General features: G+C 39.9%; 1 protein-coding gene across 1 annotated transcript in view; it reads right to left on the reverse strand.

Moving 5' to 3' along the window:
• Positions 1-27,847, reverse strand: part of NUP188 (nucleoporin 188) — a 53,534-nt gene that overhangs the window by 12,926 nt on the left and 12,761 nt on the right. Inside the window, exons 6-25 of the mRNA XM_055318643.1 lie at positions 27,168-27,212; positions 26,120-26,212; positions 25,858-25,977; positions 15,782-15,993; positions 13,675-13,789; positions 12,623-12,823; positions 11,609-11,698; positions 9,175-9,240; positions 8,077-8,196; positions 7,472-7,598; positions 6,460-6,612; positions 6,150-6,276; positions 5,851-5,938; positions 5,673-5,749; positions 5,023-5,137; positions 3,770-3,890; positions 3,576-3,642; positions 2,236-2,358; positions 1,773-1,912; positions 816-922 (exon numbers count right to left, since the gene is read on the reverse strand). Coding sequence (XP_055174618.1) covers positions 816-922; positions 1,773-1,912; positions 2,236-2,358; positions 3,576-3,642; positions 3,770-3,890; positions 5,023-5,137; positions 5,673-5,749; positions 5,851-5,938; positions 6,150-6,276; positions 6,460-6,612; positions 7,472-7,598; positions 8,077-8,196; positions 9,175-9,240; positions 11,609-11,698; positions 12,623-12,823; positions 13,675-13,789; positions 15,782-15,993; positions 25,858-25,977; positions 26,120-26,212; positions 27,168-27,212 — 2,307 coding nt within the window. The remainder of the gene's footprint in view (positions 1-815; positions 923-1,772; positions 1,913-2,235; positions 2,359-3,575; positions 3,643-3,769; positions 3,891-5,022; positions 5,138-5,672; positions 5,750-5,850; positions 5,939-6,149; positions 6,277-6,459; positions 6,613-7,471; positions 7,599-8,076; positions 8,197-9,174; positions 9,241-11,608; positions 11,699-12,622; positions 12,824-13,674; positions 13,790-15,781; positions 15,994-25,857; positions 25,978-26,119; positions 26,213-27,167; positions 27,213-27,847) is intronic.

Consider the following 27,847-nt stretch of genomic DNA (forward strand, 5'->3'; position numbering starts at 1 on the left):
AAACCTGCTTAAGATTCTCTCTGCCCATTCTCTAGCTCTCAAAAGAAAAAAAAAAAAGATAAAAAGAAATTGGAACAATGCATACCAATCTGTTCATAGGGACTCGTGGAACAAAGGGATCATAGAGGACCTTAACTTTCTATGTCACACTTATCTGTAACATTTCAGTATTTTAAAATGAATATGTATGTCTTTTGTAATAGGAAAAAAAACTCCTCATAAAACATCATTTATGTGTGTTGTGTATAGCAACACAATTTGTCTATTGTGCGTATGACTGTATCACTTTAAAGTCAGAAAAGTCTTGGGGTACCTGGGTGGCTCAGTCAATTGAGTGTCCGACTCTTGATTTTGGCTCAGGTTATGATCTCAGGGTCATGGGATCCAGCCCTGTATCAGCCTCTGTCCTGGGCATGGAGTCTACTTGGGATTCTATCTCTCCCTCTGTACCCTCACCCCCACACACATGTACACTCTCTTTCAAATAAACAAACAAACAAACAAAATCTTTAAAAGTCAGAGAAGGGCAGCCTGGGTGGCTCAGCCATTTAGTGCCACCTTCAGCCTAGGAGTCCTGGGGCCCCGGGATCAAGTCCCATGTCAGGCTCCCTGCATGGAGCCTGCTTCTCCCTCTGCCTGTGTCTGTGCTTCTCTCTCTCTTTGTGTCTCTCATGAATAAATAAATAAAATCCTTAAAAATAAATAAATAAAAGTCAGAGAAGCCCAAGTCAGCTGTTCGTCTTAAAAGAAGGCAGGAGCAGTCTAAAGCACAAAGTCAGTTTTCTGGGGCTTTGGCTGATTAAATGGGAACCTACCGTGGCCAGACGTTTCAGCAGCTGGATGGCAAGACGTGGCAAAGCAGGATCATGTTTGTGGTAGATGTATTTGGCAAGAACAGCAATTAGGTTGTTCCCATGGGCACCTGAAGCAGTGCAGGAAACAGGATAGGTATCAAGTGCACCCAAGTCAAGCTCCTAAGAGAGGCTTTAGTCACAAAGGCTCACACATTGAGTGAGTTTACTGCCCTCAAGTACCTGGAGGGCCAGAGCAAATACAGGTGGCCATACCATTCTCTCTTTCAGTAGCCAAGGGAATAAGCAGGATTTAGAGGTAAAGAGCCCAATTCAATTCATTAAGAGCAGAAAGAGAGACATTTTGGAAAAAACAAAAAAAAAAAACAAAAAAACAGGTAGTCTCTTAACAAACAGGTTAGAAAAAGACACCACACTGAAGACCTGCACTGAAATGCAAAAATTATCAAAATCCCAAAATAACACAAGTAGAAGAGATCTCAGACATTACCCAAACACCTACTTAAAAATGAGGAAAACAGGGTCCCAAAGGGATTAAATGAATAGTGTAAGGGCAAAGAGCAAAACAGTCAATATATAACAGGTACCACGAACTTCTCTTCATGATTTACAAAGAGTAATCTTAGCTCCATTGCAATCTATTATCATCATTTTATAGACCAGAAACCTGAGGCAGAGTTGTTTAATAATGAGCCCAAGGTAACATGGCTGATTAGAGCCAAAATCCGAAGCAAGGCAGTGTGACTTTGAACATGGGTTCTTAACTATTATCCTGTCATCAATGGAGGCAGAAGTGGAGGATATTCCACCCCTCTTGTTTCTAAGTCCAGGATGGGAGCTGGTGATCTTTCCCAAATTCCCTCCAGGAATTAGTCAGAATATGCTTCCAGCCTCTAACAACACAGCCTGAAGTATGTCCTTGTGGGCAGAAGCACTGTGGGTCAGAAGCGCAATACATACCATGCTGTGTGAGAGCCTGCTCCAGGGGGGACACCACATTAGAAGGCGGTTTCAGCCGAATAACATTGTTGGTGACGGAGAATGCCAGTTTCACTGTCTTGATCAGCAGCTGGCCCTGCCCCTGGCCCTCTGCCCCATCGCTAGGGTGCCAAATGGAAACCAAAGTGGATTCAGACAACATGACTTCATTCGCAACATATGTGCTCTCATGAATTAGATTCCAACAATAATCCCAGAGTTCAACAGCTTCTGTTATAGGCCCCAGTCCAAACTAGGAGAGAGGTGGAGCAATCAACTCCCTTTGCTGTGTGCCAGTCTACACAGCAGCCACTAGGGTATACAAAGGCTACATCCTAGGGGAAACAAGGCTGTCTTTAAAAAGCTATCGCACATTAACTTACACTAGAATTCTGAGAACATGCAGGCACAGTAAAGATAAATGGAGAGGGAGAGGTAGCCCTACCTGCGGGGCTGAGCAGCCATCACCATGTCAATGGTGTCCACACCGACGCCCATGATATTAATGACTGTCTGTCCCGCCTCTGTGTAGGCCAGGCTGCAGATGCAGAGAGACTGAAGACTGGGGCTGTGATGCAAGACAGACATGTCCCCAGTTACCAGGGAGCCGCCAAGTTTATTACCAAAAAGGGAAGGGCACTGTCCAAACCAAACCAAGTGGACATCAGTCATACAGATAAGCTTTGTGACAGATAAACACACTGATCACTTTCCTTAAGTAGACTTAGGGGCAACTGAGAGATTCAGTCAGCTAACATCTGTCTCCGGCTCAGGGCATAATCTTGGGGTCCTGGGATGGAGCCCCACATCAGACTCTCTGCTCAGTGGGGAGTCTGCTTCTCCTTATCCCTCTGCCCCTCTCCACAACTTGTGCTCTCAATCTCTCTCTTTCAAATAAACAGATAAAAATCTTTTTTAAAAAATGACCTGATCTTAGAAACCACCCTGAGAAGCTCTCTCAATGTCCGATTAATTAACGGATAGATTTACTGAACTGAATCATTATTAACCCACACAACGGAATGCTCAGAACAAGACAGATCTATGTGAAATGGTATGGAATGAAATTCCAGAGCAGTCAGTACAAGCAGAGGAAAACACCTGGCAGAAAATATACTAAATTGTAGTCATCTCTGAGAAACAGGTTTTTTTTTTATTTTATTTATTTTTAAGATTTTATTTATTCATGAGAGACAGAGAGAAAGAGAGAGAGAGAGAGAGAGAGAGAGAGGTAGAGGTAGAGACACAGGTAGAGGGAGAAGCAGGCTCCATGCAGGGAGCCTGACGTGGGACTCAATTCCAGGTCTCCAGGATCACGCCCTGCGCTGAAGGTGGCCCTAAACTTCTGAGCCACCTGGGCTGCCCGTGTTTTTATTTTTAAAAGATTTTATTCATCCATTTGACAGAGAGTGAGCAAGCAAGCAAGCACACAAGCAGGTGGAATAGCAGGCAGAGGTTGAAGAAGGGCACTTCACAGATTAGTTCCCAATGAACATGTGTAACTTTTGTAAAGACCTTAAAAACAATCTGTGTGTGTGTGTGCACACGCAATCTCACTGGGGACAGGCTCGATCCCGCATCATTTCTCTTTTCAACCCACAGGGAGAAAGGATACAGTCCAGTGGAAAGCAAATCAGAACCTCAAGAGTACTGTACTGAGCTCTGGGCTCAAGCAAGCTGAGTTCTCTGGAAGAACGAGGTGGTTCTGCACAGCAAAAACCCTAATACTTTTGGGGAGTGGCAGCATCCAGGTGTACCCTGCTCGAGCAATCACCCCACTCATACCTGCCATGTAGGTCGGCCTCATGGCACAGATTCAGGATCGCATGAATCAGCTCCAGGATCAGGCAACCTGGATTCCAAAAAAGACACAGCAATCATGTAGCCTTGTGTGATGACCCTCATCCCAAGAAAGGGGAAGACAAGATCTCCAGGGAGCCAGGAGTTGCTCAGGTTTTTCCTGTGAACCCCTTCCTTACCAATCTGTTCTCTCACACCATGGGAGTTGTAACGCCACTTGTGATAGCCGGGAAGCATCTCTTTCAGCACAAACATGACACAAGGCACCAGCCCTTGACTCTGGGTACTGCCAAGCTGCCCCTACAAGAAACCATGATGTGAGGACTTATGCCATTTAAGGAAGTCATTTAGCCATCAGAGATTTAACTTGAAACCCAGAGGTCCACAGGAAATCGGGGCAACCTCTGGCAAACATCAGAACGCTCTGGTTCAACGGGGTCCAAGCTGTGGGTTTCTCTGAAATAAGGAAAAAGACTAATAAGTCAATATTACAATGTCCCAAAAGGCAGCTACATGAAGAGGACAGGGGACTGTTAAACCTGGGGAGAGTGGAGGTACCGTAAACATGAAGGACATGGGGCTGTAAGGAACATTATGTCAGGGTCACAATGCTAGCCAAGCCCTTAACCTCTACCCTGCCACTGGAATACCTGCCACTGGAATACCAGAAAGGAGCTCTGATACTCATAATTCTTTGTCTAATGTTACTCGTTAACATCAGCTTCCTTACCTTGAAAGTGGGGATTCTTTACTTCTGTGTGAACATATCAGTCTTCATCCCTATCTCCACACAGGATGGTTTCTACCTTTGTAAGCACTCGTTCAATGATCCTTGTAGGCAAGATGTAGGCTGAGTGCTTTTCATGTGTGGTCCTCTCCATAACTCCATGGAATAGAGACCATTTACTATTCCTATTTTACAGAGATTCTAAGAAATTTTATACTCCCTTCTCAGGTCTGGACTGATCTAAGGCTGATGCAGCAGGCAGGTGGTCAACCTGAAACGTAAACCTAATTCTATGGGAATCAAAAATCTATTTTTCAAACTGAGTTGTGATCCATTAGTGGATTGTGAAATCAGCTTATTAGAAAATAACAAAGTACCTTTTGTGTTGTCGGAGCAGCGCTGAGTTGTGAAACTCTGCTCCAGGGGTCCACACACACATATGTGCATATTGGGCCATGATATAAAACATACATATTACCCTGGGCGCCAATGAAAATAGCTTGATATTCACCAAATCATAGCTCCTGCCTCCGAGTATTACATAAATTAACACAGATAAGGTACTCCAAAAATCAGGCATACAGTCAATTCTCAATACACAGAAAACATTAACGCCATAACTTGAGAACAATTGCTGCGCCTGTAGACAAGAGGACTATAGTTGGAGAGAAACTATTTGGATGATTCCATCTGACCGGCTCTAACCTTGACAAGAGTGGTGATTAAGCGCAGAAAGGCAACAGTGACCCCGTACTCGCCCTGGGGCTGCTCACTGTTCATCAAGAGGCTTCCGTACCCTCCAGCATTCATCCCCTCAGCGCTGGGAAAGAACAGAGGCAGAGGAATCAGGGTGGAGCAATCTTAGGGTTTCCAGAAACTATCACAGAGCATTCCTGTTACTACCTAGATGGCTTGGGCCCCAAATAGAAAATCTGTGCTCAAGAATTTATCAAATCTAGGCTACCCCAGATGAGCATTAAAAGCCTCAAAAGGCTTAAAGATCAAATAAACAAAAACGTAAACATAAAAAAAAAAATACTTGTCATAAAAGAGAAAAGAATACAAAGTAGGATATAAGAGGAGCCTGTGTAACAGCTGTCCAGCAAGTACTCTCAAGTAGCCATGAATCAAGGAAAGATACGAGTGACTACAGCCTCAGAAAGGGAAGCCAAGTCTGGATCTAGACACCTCTGGATTCTCCTGAATTTAAAGTTAACTCCCACGCACCTCAGGTGGTTGCCACTGGATGACAAATACATCCACGGGGAAACTTCTTTGAAAGTAATGAAGCTAGTCTGGACCTGAAATGTGCCTGGTACTCCCATATGCTCTACCCAACCTAAAACGTGGCTTACCTAATCATCTGACTCATGTTGGAGACCTGGTGGGCCACGAAAGGTAAAAAGCCTGTGTGACGAAGATCAGTCCAGACCTGAGAAGGGAAAATAAGAGCCCAGTGTCCACATGTCTTCAGGTATACACCAAGCAAGAACAACATTTTTTGGCTATGAGGAAGAGTTGGTTGTCTCTCACCTTTGCTGGGTTCCGGGCAGCCAAAACAGTCAAGCAGTTGACACAAGAAGCAATGACATCCACTGGTGGGGAGATCACGGTCGTTAGCCTGGTTAAAGAACAGTGCACTATACTTGGTAAAATGAATAATACAACTTGTCCCACCACAAATATTTTCCAGTTCTCTCTGCCCAAGTCCCTCCTCTCAGCAGGGATGGAAAAACAGGAAGGCCCTCAGCTGGGGATTATATCACCCCAGGCCTTCCCAGAGGGAAAAGAGCATGAACATTAAGCCAGTGGGTGTGTGACCAGATGCTTACCGCTGCAGCAGCATGTAGATGCGGGACGTGATGGGCAAGAGACAGTCTGCTATGGACAGATCTGTGCTGATGACCTTATGGACCAGATCAATGATGGGTCTGACCCGCTGGCAGTGCTGGATTACATCTGTAGGCAAAGAAAGCAAACACTTCCTTTAAGATCACTGAGTAGTCTCGGAGGCCCAGATAAACATTACACTTAGCCCAGTCTGGATGGTTTTCAATTTTATCTTGAGATTCTGTTTGTCCTCCAAATCTAAGCAGGGCCAGTTTTCCTCCCCACAGTCACATTTCCCGGAGCAGACCTCACCTGCGGTAGAAACGACATGCAGCAGCATTTCAATCTCACAGGTAAAGAGGGTCCAGCTGCTGTAAGAGTACTCCCAGCGTACCAAGTAAGCCCTGTCATCCAGTACCACTTGGCCCACAGTGCCCTGAGGTATGCGGAGGTTGGTCTGACCCCCTAAAGGAGAGAGGAAGAAAAATGGGTCAAATACCTGGGGATACAACAGGAAAAAGTGACTCCTACACCAGACACCAATACTTAGTGACACAGAGATGTACACTCTCTTCCTAGTAGCTAACACTGATAGACTGTTTTTTACCCAAGGTATAGCCTGTTTCAGAATTCCCTTTCTTCTCAAGGCTGGAGTAATATCCCACTCTATGTATGTACCACATTCTGTTTATCAATTTCATCTGCTGGTGGACACTTATTTAAAATTGTTATTATATATACCCTTTTACCCAACAACCTCACTTTGAGGACTCTGCACTAAAAACAAAAGCACCAGTGTATAAAGGGACATGTACCCAAGGCAGCATTGTTTGTAGTGGCAAAAACCTGACACAGCCTACATGTCCTTTAAAAGGGAAAAGATACAAAATTCTGGGACACTAAGAATAATTCTGTAGTTACTAAAAAGAATGAGTCAGATCCATACATAAAAAAAGCAACTTGCAGAATCTACGAAAATGTACATAGTATATAAAAGGACACACACCAGCTCTTAACACTGACTATCCAATAGATGTGTCTGAACAAATGAACTTTGTAAAGCATAAATCTGCACTGTTTCTCATTACAATAAACACACATTATTTTTGAAATAAAACAATCTAATGTAAAAAAAGGAGAAATGCACTAATAAGTTCTCAAAAAGCATAGTGGAGAGAAGGAACTGCTCTAAAGGCAGCTTGCATGAAAAAGTTAAAGCCAAAAAAAAAAAAAAAAAGAAAAAGAAAAAGTTAAAGCAGCAAATATGAATTCTAAACAGAGGCTGAGGAAAAGAGGTCACTCAACCAGGGTCTCTCCATCTTACCAAGAGGATAAAGGAGTTTGGAAGTTTGCCTCCGCCAGAGTGTTCCATCCTCGTGAGAGACCACATCATGGGGCTTGTGCTTATAAAGTTCATTGTAGAAAGACATCTTATCCAAGAAACTATACACCTGTCAACACACAGAAAAAAATCCAGCCACATGTTCACCTGGGGGACACACAACGGGTCTCACGTCCACTTCTCTGCTCTTTAACCAAACCGTGTATGTGCGGACTCTCAAACTTCTCACAAACCTGCCTCCGCATTCCTTATAAGCCCTCACCATTCTCAAACGCTAAGCTCACAGACCCCTCACTATAGACAGACCACTCTCCTGAACAGTGGGTCTCCACTACTCAAATGTCATCGACTGTGTGGCTTTGTTAGTTATTCCCTTGTGTCTACTGTTATTCTCGGCCAATGAGATAGTAAGGAACTTTATATGTTGTCCTACTCCCACAGCATCTACAACAGGTACTTATTTTATAGAACTGAGGCACTAACTCTGGCACTGTTCATTCAACTTCAGACTAATTCTTGCTGTGGTAGTGGCACCCCCAAAAATATCTCCCACACTCTGAATTCAGGCATCTAACTGAACCACCTACCTTTTTGGCAGTGGACTTCCCTGACACGAGGGCTCGTAGCAATTGCAGGAGTGGGGAGAGGAGATGGGGGAACATCCCACATACACTGTCCAGAATGATCCCAAGCCCAGAGGTCGGCTCCTATGGTGGAAGGAGAGAAATCACTGACCTTAATATTATTCATGAAATTAACACATCTCTGAAGTGCCCAGCAATCATAAGAAAACCTCAAATCAATCCTTTCCTTATAACAGACAGACATCTCTCCTCCCTTAACAATTTAGTTAAGACTTCCATATGTTCACTGAAAATGACTATCAACAGCAGATCTTGTTAGGACCTGAAAAGAGAACACCACTGCCTCCAGTGACCTTTTCCTGGCCATCCTCCCTCTAGGAAGACAACGGTGTTCAACTCTGCGTGACATGTTGCCAATAAGATAAAAACCATCCAACAACATGTCAGCATTTAGCTACCACAACATGGGCAACAGATCTTCAATCTAAATATTGCTTTATACCATCTTCTCCCAAGGAACGGTGTAAGAATGGATAGTAATTCCAGAAGGGCAGAAAGACACATAGGCATATCAATCAGGCCACAGCACAGAGAACAGATTTATTCATCAGCTGGACCCTGGGCTTTGGGCTATTGTCAATGCTAAGCCTAAGTACTGGTCAGAAACTGTTCACTCCAAAGCCAAATTCTTATCTAACCAGTTACAATACTCTGACAACTCAGAGTTACAATCCCCCAATAGCATGTTCAAGAGTTATAGTAATACTGGTGTTTGAGACTGTCCATGTGAACAAAGACTTGATGTATAGGAGAGAACATGCTGGTTAGTAATACAGGCTACAGTCTTACATCAGCCAGAATTGCTTCCTGATCCTATTTGTCTAGCCGTGTGACTTTGGACTAATCATTTCACATCTCTGAGCATCACCTTTCCTCATATGCAAAATGGTGATGATGATGATGGTAATTCTACTCTACATATTTTTATAAAGATTAATGTGAAAAGACAATTGCTTAATATCAGACATATTGCAAAATAAATGCCTGATAAATTCTTTCGCTAAAAGAATATCTTAGCATAATTCCTTCGGACACACTTACTGTTCCCCAGAATAATTCTGGAAGAGAAGGGTCTGCCAGGACTTCACATGCTGTGTCTATTACATCCTGTTGAGGGGGAGGAGGGAGAAAATAGCTTATTTGCCCTCGTTGACCAAGTCTTATCTTTTTTTTATTGTATTCTATTCAAATAAAAACACCAACAATACTTTCACATACTATGTCAGAAGGAACCCTGGGATTAGAAAAGTAAGCTTATATCCTGTCTAGGGTGTATATTATATCTGTTGTATAGTGTTAGGTAAGTTAACCTCTCAGAACTTCAAAATCCTTATAAAATGGTGACAATATTATCCGCTTCACAGTATCACTGTAAGGACTAAATGAGATAATGTATGAAACAGACTATAAATTTTAAGATGCCATGTAAATGGGAGGTATTACTAGGGTCCACTAAACTGTTCTCCCAGGGGGCGAGAATAATACCTTTTTAGGTTTCTTTAATCCTCCACCTAGCACAAAACACTGGGAATGTACCAGTTATGTACAGGACTCTTATAGCCCAGATATGTTAATATCAATCCTCCAGGTATGCAATAGGGTCCCAGTGTGACCAGAATTTTGGCAAAGGATGGAAAGCTTACTCTGTGCTCCTAGAGATTTAGAATGGGAGTCTTCCAGTTAATACCAATTTCTTTCTAATGATAAGAAATCTTCATTTTTAGCAACTTCACCAAATTTTTTCAATTTCCAAAACAAGTCATTAAAAACAAATACAATGACTTAAATAAAAAAGAACTGCTCAAACAGCACTTTCCATTGCAAGGAACCATGGTTCCTTGGAGAAATGGCAGATTCCAGGTCTGGGGCAAGAATCTCATAAGATAATCCTACAACATTGTATCGTACCATAAAGCAATCGAGCTATCAAAGTACGTGAACGTAGTGTCAGACAAATTCAGAAGCTCATCAAAAAGAGTTCTTACTGGGCAAAGGTGGGCGACCTGAGCATAAGAATAGTAACTGTAGTGGATTAAAACACAGCTAACAAGTTTATGCCCAGGAATTCACAACAACGTGTAAAAATTTAAAAATGTCACTAACCACATTAGGACTTTGTAGGATGGTAGGAAAAATTGGTACATAGGAAAATAAGCACGTATAGTACTTTATACCAGAGTATCAGATAGCTAATAGCTAATGAGAGCAGATGTTGAGGTAAAACTGATATAGAATATTAATTTTAGGTGTACAACATAATGATCTAATATTTCCATATACTGTGAAACGAACTTTTCTATAGCAATCTTCCAACCAATAAAAAGAGAAAAGATAGGGATGCCTGGGTGGCTCAGTGGTTTAGCACCTGCCTTTGGCCTGGGGCATGATCCTGGAATCCCAGAATCAAGTCCCACATCCGGCTCCCTGTGTGGAGCCTGCTTCTCCCTCTGCCTATGTCTCTGCCTCTCCTTTCTCTCTGTGTCTCTCATGAATAAATAAATCTTAAAAAACAGAAAGAAAAGAAAAGAAAAGAAAAGAAAAGAAAAGAAAAGAAAAGAAAAGAAAAGAAAAGAAAAGAAAAGAAAAGAAACTTAAACCTTGACATATTTGAAAATATTGTTTGTTTAGATGTAAAGGTATATGATTGTAAAGTTTTACTAGCTCCTATTCTGGTTCATCAAATATTCAAAGATGAAACTAAATGATGTCAGAGATTTGCTTCAAAATAAGGAGGGAAAGGGCAAGATCTGCTGTCAGTTGATACTTTGGACGCTGATGATAGGACCATTTAAGAGTTTGTTACACAATTTTGTCTTCTTTGATGTAGGTTTAAAATGTTTCATGTTTTGTTTTGTTGTTTTTTTTTTTTTTTAGTTATTTATTCATTAGAGACATAGAGAGAGGCAGAGACAGAGAGAGAGAGAAGCAGGCTCCATGTAGGCAGCCCGATGTGGGACTCGATCTGGGGACTCCCAGATCATGCCCTGAGCCAAAGGCTGACACTCAACCACTGAGCCACCCAGGCATCCCTAAAATGTTCCATGTTTTAAAAACATTGCAGAAGAATATTTATTAGCACCCACAGATGTTTAGGACAGCTGTACTATCCCAAAATGAAATTACAAAGCAGTATATACACTGTGATTCTACTTTTAGAGAAGATTTATTATATTTTTAACATATACCCACAAACACACATACACACACACACACAGAAAATGTTTGGAAATGTTAATATCAAAATATTAAGAGAGATTATCCTATGTTGTGGGATTATACTTTTTTTCTTTTTATCAGCACTTTCTGATTTTTCTGTCATTAATCTGTATCTTTTCTATAATACAAATGAAAAGAAACAGCAATAAACAAATTAACACCTGAGATATGTGAGTGTGTGTGATATCAGTTCCATATCTTAGGGATATGACTGCAAAGCCAGGCAATGTAGACAGCCTCACAAAAGCCAGATACCGACCTGCTGATTGCCCAGTGTGTGCAGCTCCAGTGAGGTCAGAACGAAAGAAAGGAGTCCGTAGACACACATGCATGCAGTGCTGGTGGTACACTGTAATGGCAAAGGAGTCAGTGACTAATTCTGAATAACGAAACTCTTCCCCCAGATTCAGCAAAATCCTACACTTTAATATAGTTTCTCTAAACAAATGGGAAGGGAATCCAAGGCTTTGTGTAATTGTCCTAATTTAGGCCTAAAATCAGGAAGACAAGGGGAAAAATGAAAATGCAGGAACCATAAAGATCACCACACAGCCAATAATAAATTCAAAAGGGAACCATTTTCAAAGTGATCAGTTTTTGTGGGGAAGAAAACCACATGCAGTCTAGAGAAAAGATAAGAGTCTCTATGTGCTGATATGAATGATGCAGCTGCTTGGATGGTCACCAAGATAAATCAACCAGTGCCAGCCAGTGGGGCCTGCCGGCTGAAATTTCCTGCTCATGGGTCAAAACAAGCTCACTAAACAGTGCTTCTGAAATTAAGCCCCAATACAACAAGACTCAAGACAATGGCTAATTTATCGTGCTATGGACTAATGAGTAGGCTCCCAAAAAAGATTTCTCCAGTCAATGTGGTCAAAGCTATCTTCCAGATTACCATACTGGCATAGTATACTATACTGGCAGAGTCAGACACCATGGGTTCAAATTGTACCTACCACTAACTGGCAGTTATTGTTCCTGTGGGCAAATTACATCTCCATGAGTCTCAATTTCCTAATATGTAAAATAGGATGAAAATTGCTAGTGCAAAGAAATGGTGAAAATAAAGGAAGAATGAAATTAGAGAATGTGCAGAGGGTGCTGATAACAGTGTCTAGTCCTACTAAATGCTCTACAAAGTTAGAAACAACATAGTCATCATTTTCCACATTACTATTACGCAGTATTAACTACCATCATGATTCATTAACAAGCTTCTGCCCCGCTCTCTGGTATACTTTTGCTCAAACACCAATAGCCCAAGCCTCACATCATTTCCCCCACTGGCCAGTGAGCGGAGTAGTCGGGTCAGGTACTGAAAGACATTCAGCTGGATGGCTGTGCCACCTATCTTCCGGACAACACTGCTTGTCTCTTCTGGATGCAGGGTGTGACGGAGAAGAGCCCAGGCCAAAAGCACTGGGGCATGATGTGGAATGTCCCCAAAGGTCAACATCAAACGGTCCATATCCTGATGAAAAGAAAAAAAAATCTGCATCACTGAAAAGAGAAAGGGTCAGAGACCTCCACAGGACCCTATGTTACATTTAGTATGTCTTCCATTTGTCCACAGTGGCCCCTTGTCCTATTCTGGGAAATTACTCTATCCCAACCCCCAGCCACCTCACTAATAATAAACCCCTCCATTACTCCTCCCTATCTGCACAATCTTTTTCTCCTAATTTTAAGTCATTTTAACGTAACATTATAGAATACATATTCAAATGGAATTTTTTTTTTTAAATTTTTATTTTTTATTTATGATAGTCACAGAGAGAGAGAGAGAGAGGCAGAGACACAGGCAGAGGGAGAAGCAGGCTCCATGCACCGGGAGCCCGATGTGGGATTCGATCCCGGGTCTCCAGGATCGCGCCCTGGGCCAAAGGCAGGCGCCAAACCGCTGCGCCACCCAGGGATCCCATCAAATGGAATTTTCTTTAGAAAGTTTCCTGAGTCTTCTTGAACTTTCTCTAGTCTTTCCCCACTTTCTGTCTAACCATCATCCCATCTCAATGTGCTTCCCCTTTGCTCTTCTTGCACAAGGTCCAGAAAACAAAGACAAGCCCCAAGGTTCTATACTTGGGCCTCTTTTGTCCTGATGCCACCTCCCTGAGTGACTCTACTCATTCTCACAGACTCAACTACCACCAATGTGCAGAAAATTGAAATCGGAGATTTCTTAGAGCTCCAATTAACTTAACGATGTAGAACTTCAAATTCCACCACTAGGAAAATTTTATGTAGTAGTATAGTTTAGTGGTTAAAAACATTCTCCTGATTATAAACTGTGTAAAAAGAGAAAGGAGGCTATTCCAAGTTCACCTGACAAATAAGCCCATCCTGGGCAAACTGGTGCAGTTCTCTTCGGTCATCCAAAGCACACTTATGCAAGGATTCAATATCCATGCCTTCTACCAGGATAAGGGCACTGAAGTAGCTGGAAAGAAAAAGGGTATTATGGTGTCATGTGTGTTACTCTGAACCTTGTTGGAGAATAAGGTGAAATATTATAGACACTTTATTATAAAAAAAATTACTAATGGTTTTCTCTGTTTTTTTTTTTCACACTAAGTTTCCTAAACCTGCATGTATTTCACACTTCCAGCACACTTCAGTTTGTCCAGCCATATTTAAGTACTTGACAATCAAAAGGGGGCTTGTGCCTGCCAAAGTACAGATCCAGTACTGGAAGTTTCCACAGCCGCCAATTACAAGTGACCCAGGTAAACCGTCTCATCACTCAAGTGTGTATCTGTTCAGAGAGGAAACTGGCCTCAAAACATAGATCTACCCATGCAAACCACTGTAACGTCATCCTTTTTGTAAAACTGAGTTCCTCCTCACAGACACAGATGCAAAGAGTCAGTTCACCCCTGACTCTTGACTCTCTTGGTATGGTAGCAGGTAAGAGAGCAGGTAAGAGAGCAGGTAAGAGAGCAGGTAAGAAAATGCTCAATGCCAGAGATAACTAGGGAAAGGCAAATTAGTGCAGCAAAAGAGATCAAACTGAGGGGGATGATAGATAATAACACAGGTTTGCAAGATTGTGGGGAAATTGGTTCTCTCCTCCCACTGTCAGTGAAGTATAAATTGGTACAGCCTTTTTTGCACAGGACAACTTGGCAATATTTTGTAATACAGACGTACATACCATTCAACCCAACAATTGTATTTCTAGATCTTTTAGAGTCATATTCACCCAGATGCACAGACAGGCTTGTAAAGAGTGTTCTTTACAGCACCGTTTGAAATATCCAAAATAGCTAACCACCTGCCCTTAGGGAAATTGTTAAATAAATATTCCTACAGTGTACTAACATGCAGTAGCTAAAAAACATCCTGAGGTGAAAAGAGTTCCAGGACATCTAGTTATGTGAAAAATTAAGTTGTTTATTTATTTTTATCTTTTTAAAGATTTTATTTATTTATTCATGAGAGACACAGAGAGAGAGAGGGGGGCAGAGACACAGGCAGAGGGAAAAGCAGGCTCCATGCAGGGAGCCAGACGTGGACTCGATCCCGGGTCTCCAGGATCACACCCTGGGCTCCAGGTGGCACTAAACCGCTGCGCCACCGGGGCTGCCCTGAAAAATTAAGTTGTAAAAAAAACTATTATTTATATCAAAAAACATAAACATGGCAGCCTGGGTAGCTCAGCGGTTTAGCCAGCCCAGGGTGTGATCCTGGAGACCTGGGATCAAGTCCCACGTCGGGCTTCCTGCATGGAGCCTGCTTCTCCCTCTGCCTGTGTCTCTGCCTCTTCCTCTCTCTCTCTCTCTCTGTATCTCTCATGAATAAATAAATTAAAAAAAAAAAACATGAACAATATCTTTTTGTATATCTGAAAAAAAGATATAGATCTATCCATTGCCATAAGATTCAAAGTCCACAGACGATGACCTCAAAGAGGGCAGGGGACACATTCACCTTGTCATTGTCTTCTTAGCATTTGCACTGGCTTACCACTGATAATCACCACATTTTTTGTTAAATGGATGAACCTTTTATATGAAGATAATAAAATACTAGGGCAGCCTGGGTGGCTCAGCGGTTTAGTGCCGCCTTCAGCCCAGGGCCTGATCCTGGAGACCTGGGATCGAGTTCCATGTCAGGCTCCCAACATGCAGCCTGCTTCTCCCTCTGCCTGTGTCTCTGCCCACCCCGCCCCCCGTCTCTCATGAATAAATAAATAAATTTAAAAAAAAAAGACAATAAAATACTAGAATGCAATACTTATTTTGAGAAAACATGTCCCTCTCAATCTGAGTCTTTACTCCCCGTAGGACTTGGAACATGGTAGTACACTTATCTGTTTCCCTACCACTAAGTGAAAAGTACATCTAGACGGCCCCTCACCCATTCACAGGATCACTGTATCAGTGCTCTAAACATTGTACAAGTTTTGTAGTCTCAACGCATTCAGACTTACCCAATTCGATCCACAAAAGGATCCATGGTTTCATCCACCAGGTGCCTGTTGGTCTGCCTACTACCAAATCCTTGCTCTTTAAACATCTTGGTTAATGCCAACAGGTCACTAGGTGCCATCTCAAAGTACGCATAATAAAGGAAAATAATTTCCAGCAGCATGGACTGTTCCCGAAGGCATTGAACAAACCAGCGAGACACCTGGCGCTCAGTCTGCACAATCCATGAAGAAAAAATCAGAGAATTAAAGTCAGATTTTGAAACATATTTAAGGGGGATCCCTGGGTGGCACAGCAGTTTGGCACCTGCCTTTGGCCCAGGGCGCGATCCTGGAGACCCGGGATCGAATCCCACATCGGGCTTCCAGTGCATGGAGCCTGCTTCTCCCTCTGCCTGTGTCTCTGCCTCTCTCTCTCTGTGTGACTATCATAAATTAAAAATAAATAAATAAATAAATAAATAAATAAATAAATAAATAAATAAAAACATATTTAAGGGGGTAGGCGGATGGGGTAACTGGGTGATGGGCATTAAGGAGGGCATGTGATATAATAAGCACTGGCTGTTATATAAGACTGATTAATCACTGAACTCTACCTCTGAAACCAATAATACATTATATGTTAATTGAATTTAAAGAAAAAAGAAAAAAGCATTAAAAAATTTTACGTTACTTTTTATTAGACAATACATGTATAAAAAGAGAGTAAAAAAATGTTTCCCTCTTTGCCATATATTAAGAAATCTATTAAAAAGCTTAAAGCAGGGCAGCCCCGGTGACGCAGTGGTTTAGCAGCACCTGCAGCCCAGGGCGTGATCTTGGAGACCCTGAATCGAGTCCCACATCGGGCTCTCTGTATGACGCCTGCTTCTCCCTCTGCCTGTGTCTCTGCCTCCCTCTCTCTCTGTCTCTATGAATAAATAAAATCTTAAAAATAAATAAATAAATAAATAAATAAATAAATAAATAAATAAATAAATAAAAGCTTAAAGCAAAAGGATTTGGGAGAGACACCAAAAAAAAAGTCTCCCTCCCTACAATTCCCATTGCCCAGTCATCCAAACCTGTCCCCAGAGGCAACCACCATTAAAGGTTTGTGTTTCTCCTCCCAGTAATATACCATATACACTCATTTATTCCTTCATTCATTTATTCTAAGGTCTATCTATCTACCTACCTGCCTACCCATCCATCCATTCACTCATCCATCTCTAAACCAAATATACTATACAAATTATTCTGTACTTTACTTTTCTCAAATAACAACGTATCTTACAAATCATTTCTGTTCAACATACATTAAGAATTTCCTTTTCACTAGTCCCCTCGTTATTTTTAATATAATGTAGTACTCCACTGCATGGAAATGCCATATTTTTATTCATATATTTTGCTATAATTTAAACTCCCTTGGATGTACAAACAAGTGTTGGTAAAGATGTAGAGAAAAATGAACTCCTGTGCACTGTCAGGATTCTAAACTGGTGCAGCCACTATGGAAAACAGTATGCAGGTTCCTCAAACAATTAAAAAACAGAGGGACACCTGGGTGGCTCTGACTGAGGTGGGACACCTCAGTTAGGCATCTGACTTGCTTTCAGCTCAGGACATGATCTCAGGGTCGTAAGATTGAGCCCTGTGCCAGGCTCTGTGCTGAGAGTGGAGTCTGCTTGGGACTCTCACTTCCTCTCCCTCTGCCCCTCCCTGCCTCACTCATACTCTCCCTAAAAACAAACAAACAAACAAACAAACAGCACAATTAAAAAACAGAAATGCCATATGATCCAATAATTTCACTACTGAGTATTTACCCAAAAAAAAAAAAAGAAAACACTAATTCAAAAAGATATAAGCAGGGGTGCCTGGGTGGCTCAGTTGGTTAAGTGTCTGTGTTCAGCTCAGGTCATGATCCTAGAGTCCCAGGAGCAAACCTCATCAGGCTCCCTGATCAGCAGGGAGTCTGCTTCTCCCACTCCCCTTCTCCCTTTGCCTCTGCCTCTCCCCCTGCTCACGCATGCACATGCTCTCTCTTTCAAATAGATAAATAAAATCTTTAAAAAGAACGAACAAACGAAAGATGCACCCCTATGTTTACTGAAGCATTACTTACAATAGCAAAGACAGGGAAGCAACCCATGTGTCCAATAATAAACAAATAAAGAAGATATGGCAGGTGCACAGGTGCACTGGAATACTAACACAGCCACAAAAAGAATGAGATGTTGCCATTTGCAATAACATGGATGGACCTAGAAGGTATTATGTATGCTAAGTGAAGTGAATTAGACTAAGAAAGACAAATACCATATGACTATATTCATATTTGGATAAAAAAAAAAAAAACAAGTGAAGAAATAAACAAAAAAAAAGAACCAGGCCTATAAATACAGAGAACAAACTGATGGTTGCCAGAAGGAAAGTGGGTGGAAGACAGGCAAAATGGGTGAAAAGGAGTGGGAGACACAGGCTTCCAGTTGTGGAATAAGTCATGAGAATAAAAGGCACAGAATAGAAATATAGTCAATGGCACTATAATAACATTGTTTGGTGACAGATGGTAGCTACGTTTGTGGTGACCACAGCACAACATAAAAAAATGGTAAATCACTATGCTGTACACCTGTGTCACCTACATTCCAAAAAATTAAAAATAAATTTTAAAAACGTATGATTGACAACAAATATACAAAAAAAATTGGCAAAACCACAGATCCAAATATCTCAACCTGACTAGTATTTCTCGCCAGACACTCAACTTCTTCCAAATACACATTCTTTTCACATGTACAGGGTAGATCCACCAAGATAGATAATATAATGGGCCATAACCCATGGGATAGTTAATTTTAAAAGATTTAAATGATACAGAGTATGTTCTTTTTTTTTTTTTAACATTTTATTCATTTATTCATGAGAGAGACAGAGAGAGAGGCAGAGACACAGGCAGAGGGAGAAGCAGGCTCTATGCAGGGAGCCTGACATGGGACTTGATCCCAGGTCACCAGGATCAGGCCCTGGGCTGAAGGTGGCGCTAAACCACTGAGCCACCCGGGCTGCCTGAGTGTATGTTCTTTAATGATAATGGAGTCAAATTAAAAACCAGCAGGTTATCCATTGTTTGGAAATTAAACAACACACATTAATAATGAAAGGGTCAAAGAATATCACAAGGGGAATTAGAAACTATTTTGAATGAATGACAGTGAAAATACAGCATATCAAGATTTTTAGGATATAGCTAAAAGCAATACTGACAACAACATCTGGTTATTTAATAAGAATGTTCTAAAATCTGTTAGATATCTAAGTTTCTAACTTAAAAATTAGAAAAAGAGCAATTTAAATCCAAAATAAATAAACAGAAAGAAATACTAAAGAGCAGAAACCAGCATAATATAAAATGGACAAGCAATAGAGAAATATGAAGACAAAACTACCATTATCAGAAATCAGAAGACATCATCACAGATCCTCCAAAGAGTAAAAGCATAACAAGAAAATATTATCAGCTTTATACAAATAAGTTTGGCTACTTAAATGATATCAATACATCCCTTGAAACACAAAAAATTACCAAAACTGACCCAAAAAGAAATAGCAATCGTGAACAGCTCTCTAATCAATTACAGAAAACTGAATTCCAAATTAAAAACTTGAGAGTGCCTGGCTAGTTCAATCAGAAGAGCATGCAACTCTTGATCTCAGAGTCATGAGTTCGAGCCCCATATTGGGTGTAGAGATTACTTACATAAATAAATATTAACTGATTGTTTGACTAATTAATTAAAAACTTGCCCATAAAGAAAGCTGTAGGCTGAGATGGTTTCACTGGTAAATTGTCATACATTTAAGGAAGAAATAATACCAGCACTACAAAAATTCTTTCAGAAAATAGAGGAAAAAGGAAAAATTTTCTTTTCTGAAAAGTTCTTTCTTTTCTGAAAGTTTTATATCATAACTTATGATATAACTTATGAACTTTCTTTTCTGAAAGTTTTATATCATAACTTATTTTATGAAGCCAATATTACACTAATACCAAAACCAGACAAAGACGTCACAAAAAAACTACAGTTTAATATCACTCATGAACAGAGACTAACAAAATTTTAGCAAGACAAATCCAACAATATATAAAGAGCAAAATATATAATAACTAAGAAGAGTTTATGCCAGGAATTCAAGATTGAGCTGACATCCAAAAACTCCATGTAATTCACAATAGAGCAAAAGAGAAAAGCCGTAAAGTCACTTCAATATATGCAAAACAAATGGACAGGATTTAACAGTCATTTATAATAAAAAATAAAACCCTCAACAAATGTAAAAGGTAATTTGTTCATTTTGATAATGAACACTACAAAAATAATTTACAATAACACATTCAATGGTAAATGACTGAATGCTTTCTACCAAAGATCATGAACAAGGTAAGAATGTCGGCTCTCCTATCACTTGTATTCATCACTATACTGGAGGCCCTAATCAGCTAATAAGGCAAGAAAAAAAATAAAAGGCATACAGATTTGAAAAGAAGTTAAATTGTCATTTACAGACAACACGATCAAGTATATTAAAAAATCCTATCAGAAGAAACCCACTTAGTGGAGCACGTAGGTGTCTCAGTCGGATGAACGTCCGACTCGTTGATTTCAGCTCAGGTCATGATCTTAGGGTCATGGGATCAGGCTCATATTAGGCTCCATGCTCCAAAGGGAGTCTGCTTGGGATTCTCTCTCCTCCCTCTCCCGCTCCCTCCACGACACTCACATGCTCTCTCTCTCAAATAAATAAATCTTAAAAAAATACAAAAGAAAAAGAAAAAACCTACTATAAGTGAATTTAGCAAGGCCACAAGATACAAGATTAATGTAAAAAATCAACTGTATTTCTAAATACTAACAATAAACTGAAAAATGAATTTTAAAAAAATATTTACAGTAGCATCAAAAAATTAAATATTTAAGGCTAAATTTAATAAAAGATACGTAATCCATGAATACTGAAAACAAAAACTTATTTTAGGGATTTTTTAAGAGGTTTTTTTTTTAATTTATTCATGAGAGACACACAGAGAGAGAGAGAGAGAGAGAGAGAGAGAGAGAGGCAGAGACACCAGCAGAGGGAAAAACAGGCTCCACACAGGGAGCCCGACTTGGGACTGGATCCAGGATCACGCCCTGGGCTGAAGGTGGCGCTAAACCGCTGAGCCACCAGGGCTGCCCTTATTTAGGGATATTAAACAGGACATACATAAATGAAGAGATATATCAGGTTCAAAGATTGGAATATTTAGTAACATTATTAAGATGGTAATTCTCTTCAAATTAAAGATTCAATAAAATTCTGACCAAAATCCTTGAGAGCTTTTTTTTTGGAGAAACTAATCTAAAGTTGATATGGAAAAGGAAAAGACCTACAATAGTCAAAACATTTTGAAAAAGAACAAGGCTGAAAGATTTAGACTACTTGATTTTAAGATTTGCTAAATAAAACTATTGTAATCCAGACAGTGTGATATAAGCATAAAGATAGATATAAAATTCAGTGGATCACAGACAGACCCACATTAATATGAACAACTGAGTTTTTACAAAGGTCCCAAAGTAATCCAATGGGAAAAGACAATCTTTTCCATAAATGGTACTAAAAGAAGATATCTATATGGGGAAAAAATAAATCTTATCTCTTACCTCACACCATGCAATAAAATTAACTAAAAAGTAATTACTGACCTAAATGTATATGCTAAAACTATAAAACTTCTAAAAGAAAACAAAATATTTGAGACATTAGGTTAAGCAAAGATTTCTAAAACAAGGCCCAAAAGGGAAGAATCCTCATAGAAAAAAAAAAAAACTGATAAAAGAGATTTTATGAAAATTTATGTTTGCTCTTATTTTTTATTTATTTTGGTGGGGGAAAGGTAGAGAGAGAACTTAAGCAGACTCCATGCCCAGCGTGGAGCCAAATGCGGGGTTCAATCTCACAGCCCTGAGCACATGACCTGAGCTGAAATCAAGAGTCAGATGCTTAACCAACGAGCCACCCAGTCGCCCTAAGTTTTGTTCTTAGACACTGTTTAAGTGAGAAAAAAAAGCAGGCAAGCCTCAGAGTGAAAGAAAATATTTCTCAAACATTTACCTATCAAATGGCTTATCTCCAGAATACATAAAGAACTCTTAAAATTCAGTTAAAAAAAAAAAACAATCTAAAAAAAAAAAGAGGCAGAAACTGATAAACACTTCAACAAAAAAAGATATAAGCAAACAGGAATGTAAAAAGATGCTCAACAACACTAGTCATCATGGAAACACAAATTAAAATCTATCAGAGGTCTAAAATTAAAAACAATGACCATACCAAGTATTGGTAAGGATACAAAACACGAAGAATTCTCAGAAATGCTGTTAAGAATGCTGGAGAACCGGGATCCCTGGGTGGCACAGTGGTTTGGCGCCTGCCTTTGGCCCAGGGCGCGATCCTGGAGACCCAGGATCGAATCCCACGTCGGGTCCCGGTGCATGGAGCCTGCTTCTCCCTCTGCCTGTGTCTCTGCCTCTCTCTCTCTCTCTCTCTCTCTCTCTATCATAAATAAATAAAAAGAAAAAAAAAGAAAAAAAAAAGAATGCTGGAGCACCTAGGAAGCTTAGTCAGTTGAGTGTCTGATTCTTGATTTTGGTTCAGGTTGTGCTCTTGGGGTCATGGGATGGAGCCCTGTTGTCAGGATCTGTGCTCAGCATGGTGGATGGAGTCTGTGTGGGATTCCCTCTCCTCTGCCCCTCCCCCCAAATAAATAAATCTTTTATAAATAAATAAATAAAATGTCCTGTCCACACAAAGACTTGTATGTTAATGGCCACTGCACATTACTTATAATAGTCAAAAAACAGAACTCAAATATGTACCAAATGAATGGATAAACAAAACATGGCATACATCCACACTGAAATGCTGTTCAACAACCATAAATAAGAATGAAGTACTGTCACATGATATAACATGGATGAATCTCAAAAACAGTATGCTAAGTGAGAAAAGCCAAACAGAAGACTACACATTATATGGTTCTATTTATGTGAAATTCTAGAAATGGAAAAATTATAGTGACAGTTACACTTCTAAATGGTTAAAACAAGGGGTGCCTGGATGGCACACTTGGTTGAGTGGCCAATCTTGGTTTCAGCTCAGGTTGTGACTTCCTGGGATCAAGCCTTGCATTGGGCTCCATGCTCAGGGCAGAGTCTGTTTAAGACTCTCCCTCTCACTATACCCCTACACCCTGTGCTATTTCTCTCTCTCTCTCAAATAAATTCTTTTTTTTTTTTTTTAAAGATTTTATTTATTTGTGAGAGACACAGAGAGGCAAAGACACAGGCAGAGGGAGAAGCAGGCTCCATGCAGGGAGCCCGACGTGGGACTCAATCCCGGGTCTCTAGGATCATGCCCCAGGCTGAAGGCAGGCACTGAACCGCTGAGCCACCCGGGCTGCCCTCTCAAATAAATTCTTAAGAAATAAAAATAAAATAGTTAAAATGGTAAGTTTTCATTATGTATTATTTTGACAGAATTTTAAAAACATGGTTTAAAAAACAAAAACTATACTGACAGAGAACAGATTAATGGTCACATCTGGGGCCAGAGATCAAAGACTGACCATAAACTTTCTAGGGGAGACAGAAATGTTCTCTCTTTTTTTTTTTTAATTTTTATTTATTTATGATAGTCACACAGAGAGAGAGAGAGGCAGAGACATAGGCAGAGGGAGAAGCAGGCTCCGTGCACCGAGAGCCCGACGTGGGATTCGATCCCGGGTCTCCAGGATCGCGCCCCGGGCCAAAGACAGGCGCCAAACCGCTGTGCCACCCAAGGATCCCCCCCCCTTTTTTTAATTTAGAAATGTTCTATATAATGATTATGCATATGACTACATACAACTGTCAAAGCTGTACACTTAAGATCAGGGAATTTTATTGGATGGAAATTATACCTGAATAAAGCAGGTGATGGGAATGTTACATATTTGTCATTTACACAAGTTGTTTCACACAAGTGTGAATAAATGTATTTATCAGATAAACTCTTAAACTGGAACTGCTAGGTCAATAAACATGTACTTTTCAATTTTTAAGTATTGTCCTATTTTCCACTAAAATAATATTGATTTATACAGCAAGATATAAGTACCCATTATCCCAACCCTCAGACAAGAGTGTTGTCATGTGAATATGTTACTGCTTTTGCCTATTTTTCTACTGGTCTTCATGATTTACAGGAGTTCTATTTTAATAACCCTTTATGATATGAGGTTGTCTTACTTTGTTTACTGCACCCTTTTTTGTTTTTGTTTTTGCCTTGCAAAAGTGTTTGATATTGCTGGGTTTATAATTATTTTTCTTTCATGGCTTTTGAGTTTTACTTTAAAAAGTCTTCTCCACTCCAAACAAAACAAAACCACTTCCCTTGTTTTCTTCCAATACTTAAATTTTTTTTTCTAAGTGCACTCTACACCTAACATGGGGCTTCAATTCAAGACCCCAAGAACAGGGGTTGCATGCTCTACTGACTAAGCCAGTCAGGAGCCCCTACTGTTACTTTTCTTTAATTTAAATCATTGCTCTGATTTTCTTTTGGTAGAGGCAGGAGATAGAGATACAATGCAATTTTTCTCCCCATGGTTATCCAGTAGTTCAAGATCTTCTATTGAAAAATATACTATTTCCCACTGATTGAAATGCTGCCTTTATCACACATTAACTCATTCTGGGTCTATAACTAGACCTCCTATTATGCTCTATTTAGAAGTCTATTCATGTGCCAATGTCATGCTACAAATTACTGTAGTATTAATTATCTAATAAGACTAATTCATCTTTTTCAAAAATTTCCTGATTATTCTTACTTATCTTTCATATGGATTTGAGAATCAGCCTGTCCAGTTCTAAAATAAAAGGCAAAACAAACACTTGCTAGTATTTTTTTGGTATTGCACTTAATTCATAGGTTAACATAAGAAGTACTGACACTTTTATAGTGGTGTCTTTATATTCAAGAATGTGGTGTGTCTTTCCATTCAGTTATGACTTCTTTTATACCCTTTACAGCACTGGGGCACCTGGGTGGCTCAGTTGGTTAAGCATCCAACTCTTGATTTCAGCTTGGGTCATGATCTCAAAGTCCTGAGATCAAACCTCAAGTTGGGCTCTGCGCTGACAGTGGAGCCTGCTTACGATTCTTTCTCTCCCTCTCCCTGCCAACTCGTGTGTGCTTTCTCTCTAAATAAATAAATAACAAAATAATAAAATAAATACACTTTATAGCATTTTAAAATTCTCTTCATTTAAATTTGGATTGTCACAAGCTTATTCCTTTTTTTTTTAACTTTTTTTTTAAATTTTATTTATTCATGAGAGAGAGAGAGAGAGAGAGAGAGAGAGAGAGGCAGGCAGAGACACAGGAGGAGGGAGAAGCAGGCTCCATGCCAGGAGCCCAACGGGGGACTCGATCCCGGGTCTCCAGGATCATACCCTGGGCCAAAGGCAGGTGCTAAACCGCTGCGCCACCCAGGGATCCCTATTCCTAAGAAATGTATGCTTTTGTTGCTATTATAAATGGGCCCTTTTCTTCTACTAAATATTTTCAATAGTTCTTGTTCATGTTTTGGCTGAATTATTTTAATAAACGTATTATTTTCAAAATAAAAAAGGGCATGGTCTAATCTGTAAATGTAGGCTGCTTTACAATTTAGAATAAAATAATCAGACTAGTGTCACATACTTAATAATGATAATAAAGAAGATGAAATCTTGAATTTAGAGTTCCATTAATGACTAAGAAAAGATTTTAGGCAAGAACAGAAAGTAAATTGACTAGATAGACAAAGTCACGTGAAAACATCCAGAATTAAATACCACTACATAAAGTCATCAGTGTTTTGATCCATGGCATGTATAAACTTTTCTGAAGAAAGATTATCAATAAACATTTTAAGTTAATAAATGAATAATTTAACTGGGAGCTCTATGCACAAGGTTTACAATTCTCCTAAATTACAGGAGGGCCCAGTAACCACATACCATGAGATTTCCATGTGTCTCCCATGTTGGTGCTTCGGTTTTATAAAGCTCTTCAAACTGCTGTCTGTATTTTATAACTAGTTCCTTCTCCAATTTATCAACACAGTCTGCATATTCAACCTTAAAAAAAAAAAAAAACAGAGTAACTTACATCTAGAATAAAAGGTAAATGTTCAAATGAGTGTGAATGTGAGTAATATAAAATATTAAACAGTGTTGGATTTTATAAATACAGAGAACCACAAGGACTAAATGGGCTTACCCTATAGGGGTGTCTTTCATCTTGGAAATAAGTGAGAAGGTGTAAAATACAACGAAGAATACAGGTTCTTTCTTCATAGTAATAATCTGCAATCTGGGAAGAAACCCAAGACGCAAAATCAGTTACTCACCTTTGCACAAAGAACATACAATTTAAAGTTTTTCTTTTCAATTTTTAAAAGAGATTATTTATTTATTTATTCATGAGAGACACAGAGAGAGAGGCAGAGACATAGGCAGAAAGAGAAGCAGGCTTCCTGCAAGGAGCTCTATGTGGGACTCAATCTCGGATCCTGGGATCATGCCCTGAGCCAAAGGCAGACACTCAACTACTGAGTTACCCAGGCGTCCCCAATTTTAAGTTTATTAATAAAGAGATCACTTAAAGATGTGAATGGAAAAGTCTGATTTCTTCAAGCAATCACAGAAACAGAAAGATGGTGTTAGGCCAATAGAAAGCAAAAGACCTTCATTAACTAGGATATAAGTAAAGCCATGCAAGATCAAAGAAATTATTGAAAAATATAAACAAGTTGTCTTGCAGGATTTCTCAGAGCATTCAAGAAACACACGATGCTATAACTGACAGGCCAAATACATGAAGCAAATATGAAAGCATCACTGGTACATATCTAACTGCTTGTAACTAATGTACTTGGTTCTCACTAAATACCAAATAGGAAACTACTTCTGAAGTCACAGTCAAATTCCATTTTATATGAGATCCTAAATGAGAGGTGGCTTTGTGGGCTAGGGGGAGATAAGGAATAAAGAAATATAAATTAACTTTCTTGCATTTAGACCTAGAGAAAAAATACACATGAAGCATTTTTTATTCCCAGTAGCTGAAGGGTCTCCTTAGGAAAAGGTCTCAGCTAGGGCCAGTGGATAAAAGTGTCTTGTTTGACAACTGTTACTAAGCTACTTCATTAAGATCTCAATGCTTACCCAACAAAAAGAGTCCAAAGCCAGCAATGCCCAGGAGAATAAGGTCAAGAAGCCATCACCCAATTTCACGTCAAAGAATGAAAACAGTGACTACTGCTCACCTTCAGGATTAAGGCCTGGCTCTGCCTCTCGTCTTGCAGTACTGTCTGAAGGAAAAAAGAACAGTCCAGTAGCCATCTTTTTTTTTTTTTTCAGTAGCCATCTTACAAGCAAAGTTCAATTAACAAAGAGAAAGGTAAATATCTTCACCCACCTTTCAAGATTATAAGTGCCCATTCGTTTCTGGAAATTTTCTTTTTAAAGATTTATTTGTTTATTCATGAGACAGAGAGAAAGAGGCAGAGACATAGAAAGTCAGAGGACTTTCTCTCCTCACAGGGAGCCTGATGTGGATTCAATCCCCTGACCTGGGATTACGTCCTGAGCCCAAGGCAGACGCCTAAACGCTGAGCCACCCAGGGGTCTCTCTGGAAATATTTTTTACCTAAGTGTATCCAAATCTGTGCTCAAATTTCTGCCCACTCCTCTAGACTCATTTGTAAAATGACGGACAATACAAACTGCGCATGGCCCCAGGTCATTTTCAGCTCTGATTTCTTCAGATTCTATCCTTAACATGTCAATCTTTGACCTCTCCAGCCCCCAAAGTCTAAGGACAGACCTCAGTTTGTACATGTTTTTTAACCCTTTAGAAAGTCTCTCCTGAGAATCACTGTATCTGATCACCTACCTCTATTGCAAAGAACCAGTCGAAAAATGCTTAAACACCTAAAACCAACAA

The sequence above is a fragment of the Nyctereutes procyonoides genome, unplaced genomic scaffold (genome assembly GCF_905146905.1).
Source record: "Nyctereutes procyonoides isolate TBG_1078 unplaced genomic scaffold, NYPRO_anot_genome, whole genome shotgun sequence".
Classification (NCBI taxonomy): Eukaryota; Metazoa; Chordata; class Mammalia; order Carnivora; family Canidae; genus Nyctereutes; species Nyctereutes procyonoides.